The 13,132-nt window shown below is 43.4% G+C and overlaps 1 protein-coding gene across 2 annotated transcripts; it reads right to left on the reverse strand.

The window, feature by feature from the left end:
• Nucleotides 1-349: 349 nt before the first annotated feature.
• LOC124043650 (lysosomal thioesterase PPT2-A-like) lies at nucleotides 350-12,878 on the reverse strand. Of its 2 annotated transcripts, none has more exons than XM_046362452.1 (8): nucleotides 12,363-12,878; nucleotides 8,949-9,102; nucleotides 7,975-8,070; nucleotides 7,732-7,839; nucleotides 7,513-7,596; nucleotides 7,185-7,269; nucleotides 1,617-1,671; nucleotides 350-1,506 (listed from the first exon to the last, which is right to left on the reverse strand). In XM_046362452.1, the coding sequence occupies exons 1-8, from the start codon at nucleotides 12,537-12,539 to the stop codon at nucleotides 1,363-1,365; spliced, it is 903 nt and encodes a 300-aa protein (XP_046218408.1). In that variant the 5' UTR covers nucleotides 12,540-12,878; the 3' UTR covers nucleotides 350-1,362. The 2 variants fall into 2 exon arrangements, with proteins under 2 accessions (XP_046218408.1, XP_046218409.1); XM_046362453.1 differs by having other exon boundaries at nucleotides 1,364-1,506; nucleotides 7,185-7,294; nucleotides 12,363-12,859.
• Between the last annotated feature and the right edge of the window lie 254 nt (nucleotides 12,879-13,132).

A 13,132-nucleotide genomic window follows, 5' to 3' on the forward strand; every position in this document is an offset into this window, starting at 1 on the left:
CTTGCGCTGAGATTCTGTGCCTTAGACCGCTGCGCCACTTGGAGTCTTAAATGTATATCTGTATTCCCAGCCATGTGAAATCCATAGATTGGGGCCTAGTGAATTGATTTAAATCGACTGATATCCTTATATGAACTAACTCAGTAAAATTGCTGCGTTCATATTTTTGTTCAATGTATTTAAAAAGTCATTTTGCATAAAGATATTGAAAGAAATCTTTCACTTTCATCCATAGCCATGGGATGTATCCCCCCCCACCAAATTAGTGCATTAAACCTTTACTCCTGTATGAGTGGAGAAAATTATAAATTCCCTTAGAAGCAGAACATAAACCAAGAAGACACACACATAATACTGCAATGTCAACTTTACAAATATTTTACAAGCTATAGCAATCCCTCATACCTGACAGTCTCATTTCTAGTTACAATTTTAATCTTTGTGCAATGCTTTCTATCTTACTTCACAATGTAACTTAGAGTACTTTCACTATAGTCCCACAGGCAATCCCCCTTTTCATACAACCATAAGAAAACACCCATAACAGTATAACAAACAGTTGAGTTAAAAATAAACCATTCCCTTTGACAAAAACAGACATAGGCTTCTGATCAAACCTGAGATATCTAAATGCAACAAGAGGCACAGGTATGTCACATACATTATGTTCAAGACAGGGAAATAACACTTTTTACACTTCTCCCTTTCCATCCATTCCTAAACCCGCTTTCCTTTCTAACAATTTCTTGTCTCCAGTATCTCTTCCCTTTTTTTCCCTTCCACTCCACCTTTTTAGCACCATCACTGTAGGCAGTGTGTCATAACACTTCTGTTTGGAGACATATAAAATGGAATACTGAGACACATGGCTAACACTCAAAAAACACAAGGCATGATTTCTACTGCAGCGGTCTGCCGGGTAGCTTAGCAACAGCAACGACCACCATAAGGGCTTACTTTATAGGTTAAAAAGACAAAGACATTTGTTACCAGCTATAACCAATGGTAAAAGTCACTCGGGTAAAGAGATGAACTGGGCAGTGGGTCTGAAAATGAACAGGACTTCACTCAGTCAGGCACTGTTGTGTGGTACTTTCTTAGGTATGTGTAGGTAAAGCACAGACATGGATACACATGTAACAATATGTACACGTGGGTTTTTAGTGTAATGATGACGGTATGTTCTGAATCATCCTCACAAACTTAAGAACATGAGGAGTAGTTCACAAAGTAGTGCAGACAGAGTTAAACTCATATTTCCACTGTGTGAATCACACTGCAGCAGTAAAACTGTGTGCTTCACTGTAAAGATTGTATGAAATATGACTGTTCTTGTAATGCTGTTTGGTGGAGTAGTCGGCGCTAAACGAGCCACTTCTCAATGCAGGTGTTGAACACAGTGTCATTGGAGTGCCACTTGACGTGCTCTACTCCAGCCATTGAGCACAGGAACAGGTCCCCACGAGCGTTTAGGGTCTTCAGGCCAAACACATCTCTCAAATATAGCTAGGAAAGGGAGGAGACAAATGTAAGGAATCATTAGAAGATAGCATATAGCATCAAGATGGAATCTTGTGTCATAATTATGCAAAAACATGGTCTAAAATAATACTTACATCCTGGTCCTTTATCTCAACGACAGTCTCGTTGTCATTGTAAAATCCAAACTGACTAAAGAGCAAAAAAAGAAAATACCATATCAAGCAGATAGAATGGAAACAATGCTTTACCAGAATATACAGAGTATACCAAACATTGGGAACACCTAACACACAAGGGGTCGAAAGCGTTCCACAGGGACAACTTTCTCACGGTTTCTGGTAGGAAATGCTGTAGGAACGCTCAACCGGTGTCGCTCATTCAGCAGACAGAAACTTTCAACCGGTTCTCCCCATTAAGCAGCGGGTCGGTGTCAGAGGCCGAGTCTTCTCTGGTCTCTACTCCTCCCGTTACGGGGTCTGAGACGCCGAAGCTTCCCACCATTAGCTCTGACAAATTGAAAACTCTAGTCATTGGCGACTCCATTACCCGCAGTATTAGACTTAAAGCGAATCATCCAGCGATCATACACTGTTTACCCGGGGGGCAGGGCTACCGACGTTAAGGCTAATCTGAAGATGGTGCTGGCTAAAGCTAAAACTGGCGAGTGTAGAGAGTATAGAGATATTGTTATCCACGTCGGCACCAACGATGTTAGGATGAAACAGTCAGAGATCACCAAGCGCAACATAGCTTCTGCGTGCATATCAGCTAGAAAGATGTGTCGGCATCGAGTAATTGTCTCTGGCCCCCTCCCAGTTAGGGGGAGTGATGAGCTCTACAGCAGAGTCTCACAACTCAATCGCTGGTTGAAAACTGTTTTCTGCCCCTCCCAAAAGATAGAATTTGTAGATAATTGGCCCTCTTTCTGGGACTCGCCCACAAACAGGACCAAGCCTGACCTGCTGAGGAGTGACGGACTCCATCCTAGCTGGAGGGGTGCTCTCATCTTATCTGCCAACATAGACAGGGCTCTAACTCCTCTAGCTCCACAATGAAATAGGGTGCAGGCCAGGCAGCAGGCTATTAGCCAGCCTGCCAGCATAGTGGAGTCTGCCACTAGCATAGTTAGTGTAGTCAGCTTAGCTATCACCATTGAGACCGTGTCTGTGCCTCGACCTGGGTTGGGCAAAACTAAACATGGCGGTGTTTGCCTTAGCAATCTCACTAGGATAAAGACCACCTCCATTCCTGTCATTACTGAAAGAGATCATGATACCTCACATCTCAAAATAGGGCTACTTAATGTTAGATCCCTTACTTCAAAGGCAATTATAGTCAATGAACTAATCACTGATCATAATCTTGATGTGATTGGCCTGACTGAAACATGGCTTAAGCCTGATGAATTTACTGTGTTAAATGAGGCCTCACCTCCTGGCTACACTAGTGACCATATCCCCGTGCATCCCGCAAAGGCGGAGGTGTTGCTAACATTTACGATAGCAAATTTCAATTTACAAAAAGAAAATGACGTTTTCGTCTTTTGAGCTTCTAGTCATGAAATCTATGCAGCCTACTCAATCACTTTTTATAGCTACTGTTTACAGGCCTCCTGGGCCATATACAGCGTTTCTCACTGAGTTCCCTGAATTCCTATCAGACCTTGTAGTCATTGCAGATAATATTCTAATCTTTGGTGACTTTAATATTCACATGGAAAAGTCCACAGACCCACTCCAAAAGGCTTTTGGAGCCATCATCGACTCAGTGGGTTTTGTCCAACATGTCTCTGGACCCACTCACTCTCACAGTCATACGCTGGACCTAGTTTTGTCCCATGGAATAAATGTTGTGGATCTTAATGTTTTTCCTCATAATCCTGGACTATCAGACCACCATTTTATTACGTTTGCAATTGCAACAAATAATCTGCTCAGACCCCAACCAAGGAACATCAAAAGTCGTGCTATAAATTCACAGACAACACAAAGATTCCTTGATGCCCTTCCAGACTCCCTCTGCCTACCCAAGGACGCCAGAGGACAAAAATCCGTTAACCACCTAACTGAGGATCTCAATTTAACCTTGCGCAATACCCTAGATGCAGTTGCACCCCTAAAAACTAAAAAAATGTCTCATAAGAAACTAGCTCCATGGTACACAGAAAATACCCGAGCTCTGAAGCAAGCTTCAGAAAATTGGAACGGAAATGGCGCCACACCAAACTGGAAGTCTTCCGACTAGCTTGGAAGGATGGTACCGTGCAGTACCGAAGAGCCCTTACTGCTGCTCGATCGTCCTATTTTTCTAACTTAATTGAGGAAAATAAGAACAATCCGAAATTCCTTTTTGATACTGTGGCAAAGCTAACTAAAAAGCAGCATTCCCCAAGAGAGGATGACTTGCACTTTAGCAGTGATAAATTCATGAACTTCTTTGAGGAAAAGATTATGATTATTAGAAAGCAAATTACGGACTCCTCTTTAAACCTGCGTATTCCTCCAAACCTCAGTTGTCCTGAGTCTGCACAACTCTGCCAGGACCTAGGATCAAGAGAGACGCTCAAGTGTTTTAGTACTATATCTCTTGACACAATGATGAAAATAATCATGGCCTCTAAACCTTCAAGCTGTATACTGGACCCTATTCCAACTAAACTACTGAAAGAGCTGCTTCCTGTGCTTGGCCCTCCTATGTTGAACATAATAAACGGCTCTCTATCCACTGGATGTGTACCAAACTCACTAAAAGTGGCAGTAATAAAGCCTCTCTTGAAAAAGCCAAACCTTGACCCAGAAAATATAAAAAACTATCGGCCTATATCAAATCTTCCATTCCTCTCAAAGATTTTAGAGAAGGCTGTTGCGCAGCAACTCACTGCCTTCCTGAAGACAAACAATGTATACGAAATGCTTCAGTCTGGTTTTAGACCCCATCATAGCACTGAGACGGCACTTGTGAAGGTGGTAAATGACATTTTGATGGCATCGGACCGAGGCTCTGCATCTGTCCTCGTGCTCCTAGACCTTAGTGCTGCTTTTGATACCATCGATCACCACATTCTTTTGGAGAGATTGGAAACCCAAATTGGTCTACACGGACATGTTCTGGCCTGGTTTAGGTCTTATCTGTCGGAAAGATATCAGTTTGTCTCTGTGAATGGTTTGTCCTCTGACAAATCAACTGTACATTTCGGTGTTCCTCAAGGTTCTGTTTTAGGACCACTATTGTTTTCACTATATATTTTACCTCTTGGGGATGTTATTCGAAAACATAATGTAAACTTTCACTGCTATGCGGATGACACACAGCTGTACATTTCAATGAAACACGGTGAAGCACCAAAATTGCCCTCGCTAGAAGCATGTGTTTCAGACATAAGGAAGTGGATGGCTGCAAACTTTCTACTATTAAACTCGGACAAAACAGAGATGCTTGTTCTAGGTCCCAAGAAACAAAGAGATCTTCTGTTGAATCTGACAATTAATCTTAATGGTTGTACAGTCGTCTCAAATAAAACTGTGAAGGACCTCGGCGTTACTCTGGACCCTGATCTCTCTTTTGAAGAACATATCAAGACCATTTCGAGGACAGCTTTTTCCATCTACGTAACATTGCAAAAATCAGAAACTTTCTGTCCAAAAATGATGCAGAAAAATTAATCCATGCTTTTGTCACTTCTAGGTTAGACTACTGCAATGCTCTATTTTCCGGCTACCCGGATAAAGCACTAAATAAACTTCAGTTAGTGCTAAATACGGCTGCTAGAATCCTGACTAGAACCAAAAAATTTGATCATATTACTCCAGTGCTAGCCTCTCTACACTGGCTTCCTGTCAAAGCAAGGGCTGATTTCAAGGTTTTACTGCTAACCTACAAAGCATTACATGGGCTTGCTCCTACCTACCTCTCTGATTTGGTCCTGCCGTACATACCTATACGTACGCTACGGTCACAAGACGCAGGCCTCCTAATTGTCCCTAGAATTTCTAAGCAAACAGCTGGAGGCAGGGCTTTCTCTATAGAGCTCCATTTTTATGGAACGGTCTGCCTACCCATGTCAGAGACGCAAACTCGGTCTCAACCTTTAAGTCTTTACTGAAGACTCATCTCTTCAGTGGGTCATATGATTGAGTGTAGTCTGGCCCAGGAGTGGGAAGGTGAACGGAAAGGCTCTGGAGCAACGAACCGCCCTTGCTGTCTCTGCCTGGCCGGTTCCCCTTTTCCACTGGGATTCTCTGCCTCTAACCCTGTTACGGGGGCTGAGTCACTGGCTTGCTGGGGCTCTCTCGTGCCGTCCCTGGGGGGGTGCGTCACCTGGGTGGGTTGATTCACTGTTGTGGTCGGCCTGTCTGGGTTTCCCCCCCCTTTGGGTTGTACCGTGTCGGAGATCTTTGTGGGCTATACTCGGCCTTGTCTCAGGATGGTAAGTTGGTGGTTGTAGATTTCCCTCTAGTGGTGTGGGGGCTGTGCTTTGGCAAAGTGGGTGGGGTTATATCCTTCCTGTTTGGCCCTGTCCGGGGTGTCCTCGGATGGGGCCACAGTGTCTCCTGACCCCTCCTGTCTCAGCCTCCAGTATTTATGCTGCAGTAGTTTATGTGTCGGGGGGCTAGGGTCAGTTTGTTTATCTGGAGTACTTCTCCTGTCCTATTCGGTGTCCTGTGTAAATCTAAGTGTGCGTTCTCTAATTCTCTCCTTCTCTCCTTCTTTCTCTCTCTCGGAGGACCTGAGCCCTAGAACCATGCCCCAGGACTACCTGACATGATGACTCCTTGCTGTCCCCAGTCCACCTGGCCATGCTGCTGCTCCAGTTTCAACTGGCCTGGGCCCTAGGACCATGTCCCAGGACTACCTGACATGAGGACTCCTTGCTGTCCCCAGTCCACCTGGCCATGCTCCTGCTCCAGTTTCAACTGACCTGAGCCCTAGGACCGTGCCCCAGGACTACCTGACATGATGGCTCCTTGCTGTCCCCAGTCCACCTGACTGTGCTGCTGCTCCAGTTTCAACTGTTCTGCCTTATTATTATTTGACCATGCTGGTCATTTATGAACATTTGAACATCTTGGTCATTTTCTGTTATAATCTCTACCCGGCACAGCCAGAAGAGGACTGGCCACCCCACATAGCCCGGTTCCTCTCTAGGTTTCTTCCTAGGTTTTGGCCTTTCTAGGGAGTTTTTCCTAGCCACCGTGCTTTTACACCTGCATTGTTTGCTGTTTGGGGTTTTAGGCTGGGTTTCTGTACAGCACTTTGAGATATCAGCTGATGTACGAAGGGCTATATAAATAAATTTGATTTGATTTGATTTGATGCAGGACCATGTTGACTCCAATGCTTCCGACAGTGGTGTGAAGTTGGCTGGATGTCCTTTGGCTGGTGGACCATTCTTGATACACACTGGAAACTGTCAAGCGTGAAAACCCAGCAGCACCTACTACCATACCCCGTTCAAAGACAAATCTTGTCTTGCCCATTCACCCTCTGAATGGCACACATACACATTCCATGTCTCAAAGCTTAAAAAACCTTCTTTAACCAGTCTCTTCATCTACACTGATTGAAGTGGACTTAACAAGTGACATCAATAAGGGATCATAGCTTTCACCTGGATTCATCTGGTCAGCCCATGTCATGGAAAGAGCAGGTGTTTAAAAAAACATTTTGTATACTCTAGGAAAGAGGAAGGATGAACTAGTCACCTGGACTGCCAGGGTGTGATGACTCCATCGTCTGGCCCCCCAATTAAGACCAGCTTCTTGATACGTAGGAAGTTCTTTTTCCACACTGAATGAGAAAGAATATATCCTAACTATATAATATAATTGTAATTACTGACATAACAAAATACACATAACAACAATACTGTACAATGACCAAAAGGTTCCTATAAAATGCAGAGTATGACAACCAGTGACAACGTTGACTCAGCAGCAATAGAGTAGACAGAGTAACACTTCTCTGAAATAGTGGATGAATATAAAACCCACAAAGGGGACCAACAAGATTCACATTAGCAGCGTTGCTGACCTGTTGAATTAGGATTTGACCTCTCACTGTTCAATAAAGCCAGATAATCACTGCCATTCACATACATGTCCGTGTGATGGGGGTCTGCAAGAGAGAACAAACAGTTTAGTCAAACAACTTTTCACCACGAACAAAGACCCTCAATATATCCACAGTGACTCCTTGGGAACCCTACGAGGGAAGGTTGAGGAACGTACATTTTGTCCTAAACACACTCACCTTTCCAGTAGTTGCAGATGGATATCCTCTGGCCCACTCCAGTGTAGCAGAAATGAAACAGATTGGACTTCATGAACTGGGGGAAGAGGTACTTTAGGTAGTCTGTGTCTGAACAGAAACACAAGTTAGTTTAATTCAGGCCTCAGCACATACTAGCACAGAACTTCAATGTATCATGTTTCAAACAATCACGTTGGCTGTTGCGCACAAAGATAAAGTTGATGGTTTATAACGAACTCACACCTCCATACTGTCCAGCCTGAGGCGAGGACAAAGAGATGAAGGAGTGGACATTGTGATTAGGGAGAGTAGACAGGATCCCTCTGCAAATCAGTCCACCTGTAACAGAACAAGGGTGAATAGTGGTGTGGAGGCTGTGCTTTGGCAAAGTGGGTGGGATTATATCCTGCCTGTTTGGCCCTGTCCGGGAGTATTGTCGGATAGGACCACAGTGTCTCCAGACACCCTCCTCTGTCAGCCTCCAGTATTTATACTGCAGTAGTTTGTGTCAGGAGGCTAGGGTCAGTCAGTTATATCTGGAGTATTTCTCCTGTCTTATCCGGTGTCCTGTGTGAATTTAAGTATGCTCTCTCTAATTCTCTCTCTCTCTCTCAGAGGACCTGAGCCTAGGACCATGCCTGATGACTCCTTGCTGTCCCCAGTCCACCTGGCCGTGCTACTGCTCCAGTTTCAACTTTTCTTCCTGCGGATGTGGAACTCTGACCTGTTGACCGGACGTGCTACCTGTCCCAGACCTGCTGTTTTCAACGCTCTAGAGACAGCAGGAGCGGTAGAGATACTCTCAATGATCGGCTATGAAAAGCCAACTGACATTTACTCCTGAGGTGCTGACCTGTTGCACCCTCGACAACCACTGTGATTATTATTACTTGACCCTGCTGGTCATCTATGAACATTTGAACATCTTGGCCATGTTCTGTCAAAATCTCCACCCGGCACAGCCAGAAGAGGACTGGTCACCCCTCATAGCCTGGTTCCTATCTAGGTTTCTTCCTAGGTTCTGGCCTTTCTAGGGAGTTTTTCCTAGCCACCGTGCTTCTACACCTGCATTGATTGCTGTTTGGGGTTTTAGGCTGGGTTTCTGTACAGCACTTTGAGATATCAGCTGATGTAAGGGCTTTATAAATACATTTGATTGATTGAATATAAAGCTGTATTAAAAGAAGATTCAGCATAACACAGAGTCACACACACACCTTGAGAGTAGCAGATGAAGTGCACCCCATCTGCAGCATTTTGCATGATGGGATAGATGGCTTCCTTGAAGCCCTCCACTTGTTTCCATAGTGGCTGTAAGCTGGAGCTGCGGTCAAAGAGGTCGATGACTGACACATTGGTTCCTGGGTGAGACTGTCAGAAGAAGAGGATGGGACAGATTAGAGCACTATAAGCATATAATTAGAATATACAAATCCTAATTTGGGGCGGCAGGGTAGCCTAGTGGTTAGAGTGTTGGACTAGTAACCGAAAGGTTGCAAGTTCGAATCCCCGAGCTGACAAGGTACAAATCTGTCGTTCTGCCCCTTAACAGGCAGTTAACCCACTTGACTATAACAAAGATAGGTTTATTTGGAAGGCTATAAAGCTAGGATTGTCAGAGAAGATGACAAATTAGTCAATACATTAAGTAAAATGTCTCAACTGATTTCAGCATTTCTTATGCAAAAACTCAACTCAGCCAGCAGTTTTGAAAGTGGTGCTCACAAGTCAAAAGTGTTCAGTTTTTTGTGCACTAGGTTCCAGGTAGAACCCTGTGTGGAAAGGGTTCTATATGGAATCGAAAATGGGTTCTTCAAACGGTTCTTGTATGATATGAAATGTCCTGCAAGTTTAAAATAATTAAAATAATCAAACCATAGGTAGGTAGACTTAAAGCTGAAATGTGTGAAACGTTTTGGGCGACCTGACCAAATTCAGTTATAGATATGTAATTCTCATTGAAGACAAGTCTAAGTGGTAGATATGTCCTATGTGCGCTGTTTCTTTGCTTCCAATTCTTAAGTTTAATTTAAGTCTTTTACTTTCAGTTTTGTACACCAGCTTTAAACAGCTGAAAATACAAACAACTTTAGTAATGGAAAAGACGACCATCTACACTGCTGTGACCAATGATTTTCTACACGTTTGTTTTGTCACAAACTGAAATTAGGCAAACTATTCGAATTTTAGCAACCAGGAACCGGCAGAACGTTTACTGCATATTGCAGCTTAAGTCAACTTTGAATAAGACCAGAATTGAAACTGTACAGCCTACGGACTTTGTTTGATGTCAGTCTTCATTGGAGACTACCTGTGCGGGGGGACATCTGCATGATGGTGCTGCTGGCAGGCTTAAATAATAAAATGTCCAATCAAGTTATTTTTGTTCGCTGTCACAATTTACCATAAGGCAGGGTTCACCAACAGGCGGCCTTGTAGGACAAATTTTCCCACGGGTGATTTTATTTGTCACGCCAACCTTTCTGAATTGAATGAATTGTTGGATATAAGACAAAAACACCAGAAAATCAGCTCTTCGTGATTTACATTTTGGAAATCTGTTCCAAGCTATTCCCACCCATAAGAGAGATATGTGATCGTATACAAATGTATAGGAAATTAGAAATTATGTTTGTGTCAAATATTATATCCGTTTGGGCTTCTTGGAGTTAATTTGAAGTTTGATTGTCCCAGGTACATTGTGTAATTTACTGACAGTCCTTAACTAATCCCATAGAGATATCGAATGTCAAACCAAATTGACCATGGGCATTATGATCGGGTCGCTTTTAGCTGCAATCCTAATTGATGATTACTTGGGTGGTGCCAGCAGGATTCAAATAAACCCAACCCATGGAAAACTGCTACGTACCCTCCATTCCATGTTTTACTATAGTCTTGCAAATCTCTGCTTTGGACGAGGCTGACTTTATTACAAATGATCCCATTACAAATGATCCCACCTACACTTTGTAATATATTTTGACACTAGAATAAATGTTTGACTCATATCCATGCCACATAGGCCATTTTAAAAACGAGAAGTTGCTTTTTAGGGGCAATCCCTCTTTAAAAAAGACCCCCCCCCCCAAAAAAAAGCAATTAAAAAATGTAATTTAGGCTGTAACAAAATGTGGAATAACTCAAGGGGTATGAATACTTTCTGAAGGCACTGTATGCGATGTGCCTTCTGCAGGATGAGGCTGATTCAGGTGTCAATTATAGGGAGATGTCCTTTGCTGGGTTGAGTGACACTGTGCCACTCGGTTATATTTTGTGGTCGGAGAAATGAGTTGGTTCCCCTAAAGTGATCTGTTGAAGTCAAGAGTTCATCTGAGCCTTTTGTTACTTCAGCGGACACGTTCTTTGCCACAGTAGAGGTGGTTGGGGTTCCTCAGCAGGGTGGTATAGAACAAGAAGGCCTGCACACGGTCCTAATCTGGTTTCCGCTCAGGTTATGGATGCATCATTGCAACCTGAAAGGTCCTCAATGATGTCACCATTGCCCTTGATTCTAAGAATTGTTGTGCTGCTATTTTTATTGACTTGGCCAAAGCTTTTGATACGGTAGACCATTCCATTCTTGTGGGCCGGCTAAGGAGTATTCGTGTCTCGGAGGGGTCTTTAGCCTGGTTTGCTAACAACCCCTCAAAGAGTGCAGTGTATAAAGTCAGAAAATCTGCCACTGTCTATCACCAAGGGAGTACCCAAAGGCTCAATCCTAGGCCCCACACGCTTCTCAATTCACATCAACAACATAGCTCAGGCAGTAGGAAACCCTCTCATCCATTTATATGCAGATGTTACAGTCTTACTCAACTGGCCCCTCCCCGGATTTTGTGTTAAATGCTCTACAACAAAGCTTTCTTTGTGTCCAACAAGCTTTCTCTACCCATAACTTTGTTCTGAACACCTCATGTGGTTTGGTAAGAAGAATGCCCCTCTCTCCACAGGTGTGATTACGATCTCTATCTCTTGAGGGTTTAGAGCTTGAGGTAGTCACCTCATACAAGTACTTGGGAGTATGGCTAGATGGTACACTGTCTTTCTCTCAGCACATATCAAAGCCGCAGGCTAAAGTTAAATATAAACTTGGTTCCCTCTATCGTAATCGCTCCTCTTTCACCCCAGTTGCCAAACTAACCCTGATTCAGATGACCAAGTAAAAGTAGCAAAGGCAACATTATGTCAAGAATCTGGCAACAAACAGCCTATTTCAGTATTATTCATGAAGAGCTCAGCTGATATGACCGGCGACAAACGTTGATTTCATTAGAACATCGCCTTCATAGAAGAACAATGTGACACTTATGTAACAGTCCCAGAGAGATTGGAAACACTGATGCGACCGAAATTACTATAAAAAACACGGTTTCGTGCCATTCAAGCAGACCACAGGCATGTTTGACGAGTACATTTAAGCGCGGGGCCAGGTTACAGCAGCACAATGGAAACCCTAATACAAACAAGTTATAGTTTAAGATACTGATATGGGTCTTAGACATGTTACAATCTATATAATCCAGCCTGCCATATCTGTTCCGTTATTACATAGCCTAACAGGCGTTTATTATCACCCATATCCAATCTTTCTTGACTTATATTTGTTTGGTATATTTTTATGCACTAACCTGATTGATGAAGCGAAGCAACTCCACAAATACCCCGGAGCTGTCGAACAAACCATGGACTATGACCACTGGCTTGTACCCGATGACTGTCGCAACAAGGCAGGCACCAAACAGTGTCCACAACAGCCTCGTCACCCCGCTCTTCCTCCGACTAGAGACGGCAGAAGGCCCTTTCATAGTTATTCTAACAAAACATTAAATCGCGGTAAAAACCAGAGAATATTAAAATATCGTACACTGTACACAATCTGCCCAACACCGTACTCCGGTTAAAATCGTGCTTGGTTTAGGGGAATTCCTGTTTCTTTAGACAATTTTGCAAATAAATAGGTCCTACATAAAATTGCCATCTCATGTGCTACTCTTTACTCTCGTTGCCTTTCTTAAATCGTGTTTTAAATGAAATGAACACCCTTGCGAAATTTCTGCATTTAGCCTCTGCATATAACAGGTGTTCAGACACAACGCCACTTAATATTTGCTTGGGGGTTTGTTTGTTCCGGTTCTTGATCAAAACCCGACACCGAGCATTAAGTCATTTCCGGTTTCGATAGCTCTCAAAGGAGCCGCCTGCCCCAACCCTGGCCCCAACTATCCTAGAAAGAAAAATAACACCAACACAGAAAAATGCCGCATGCACCTTTTCCCAAAATAACACAATTAGGACGGCAACATTTATTGTAAACAAGTGTGTAGATCGCAGTCAATACATACTCAAATGATAATTCAAGTGCATACGGCCTGGCCATCATACAAAATACAACTATTGA

Source organism: Oncorhynchus gorbuscha, linkage group LG09 (assembly GCF_021184085.1).
Source record: "Oncorhynchus gorbuscha isolate QuinsamMale2020 ecotype Even-year linkage group LG09, OgorEven_v1.0, whole genome shotgun sequence".
NCBI lineage: Eukaryota > Metazoa > Chordata > Actinopteri > Salmoniformes > Salmonidae > Oncorhynchus > Oncorhynchus gorbuscha.

What these genes read in the sequence shown, in the direction of transcription:
- LOC124043650 (XM_046362452.1), bottom strand. Translation starts at nt 12,539, where the DNA reads ATGAAAGGGCCTTCTGCCGTCTCTAGTCGGAGGAAGAGCGGGGTGACG. An exon ending in GTCAAATCCTAATTCAACAG is followed by an intron (nt 7,270 to 7,512) that starts GTCAGCAACGCT and finishes TTTCTCATTCAG; the next exon opens with TGTGGAAAAAGAACTTCCTA. An exon ending in ATCACACCCTGGCAGTCCAG is followed by an intron (nt 1,672 to 7,184) that starts GTGACTAGTTCA and finishes TTTGCTCTTTAG; the next exon opens with TCAGTTTGGATTTTACAATG.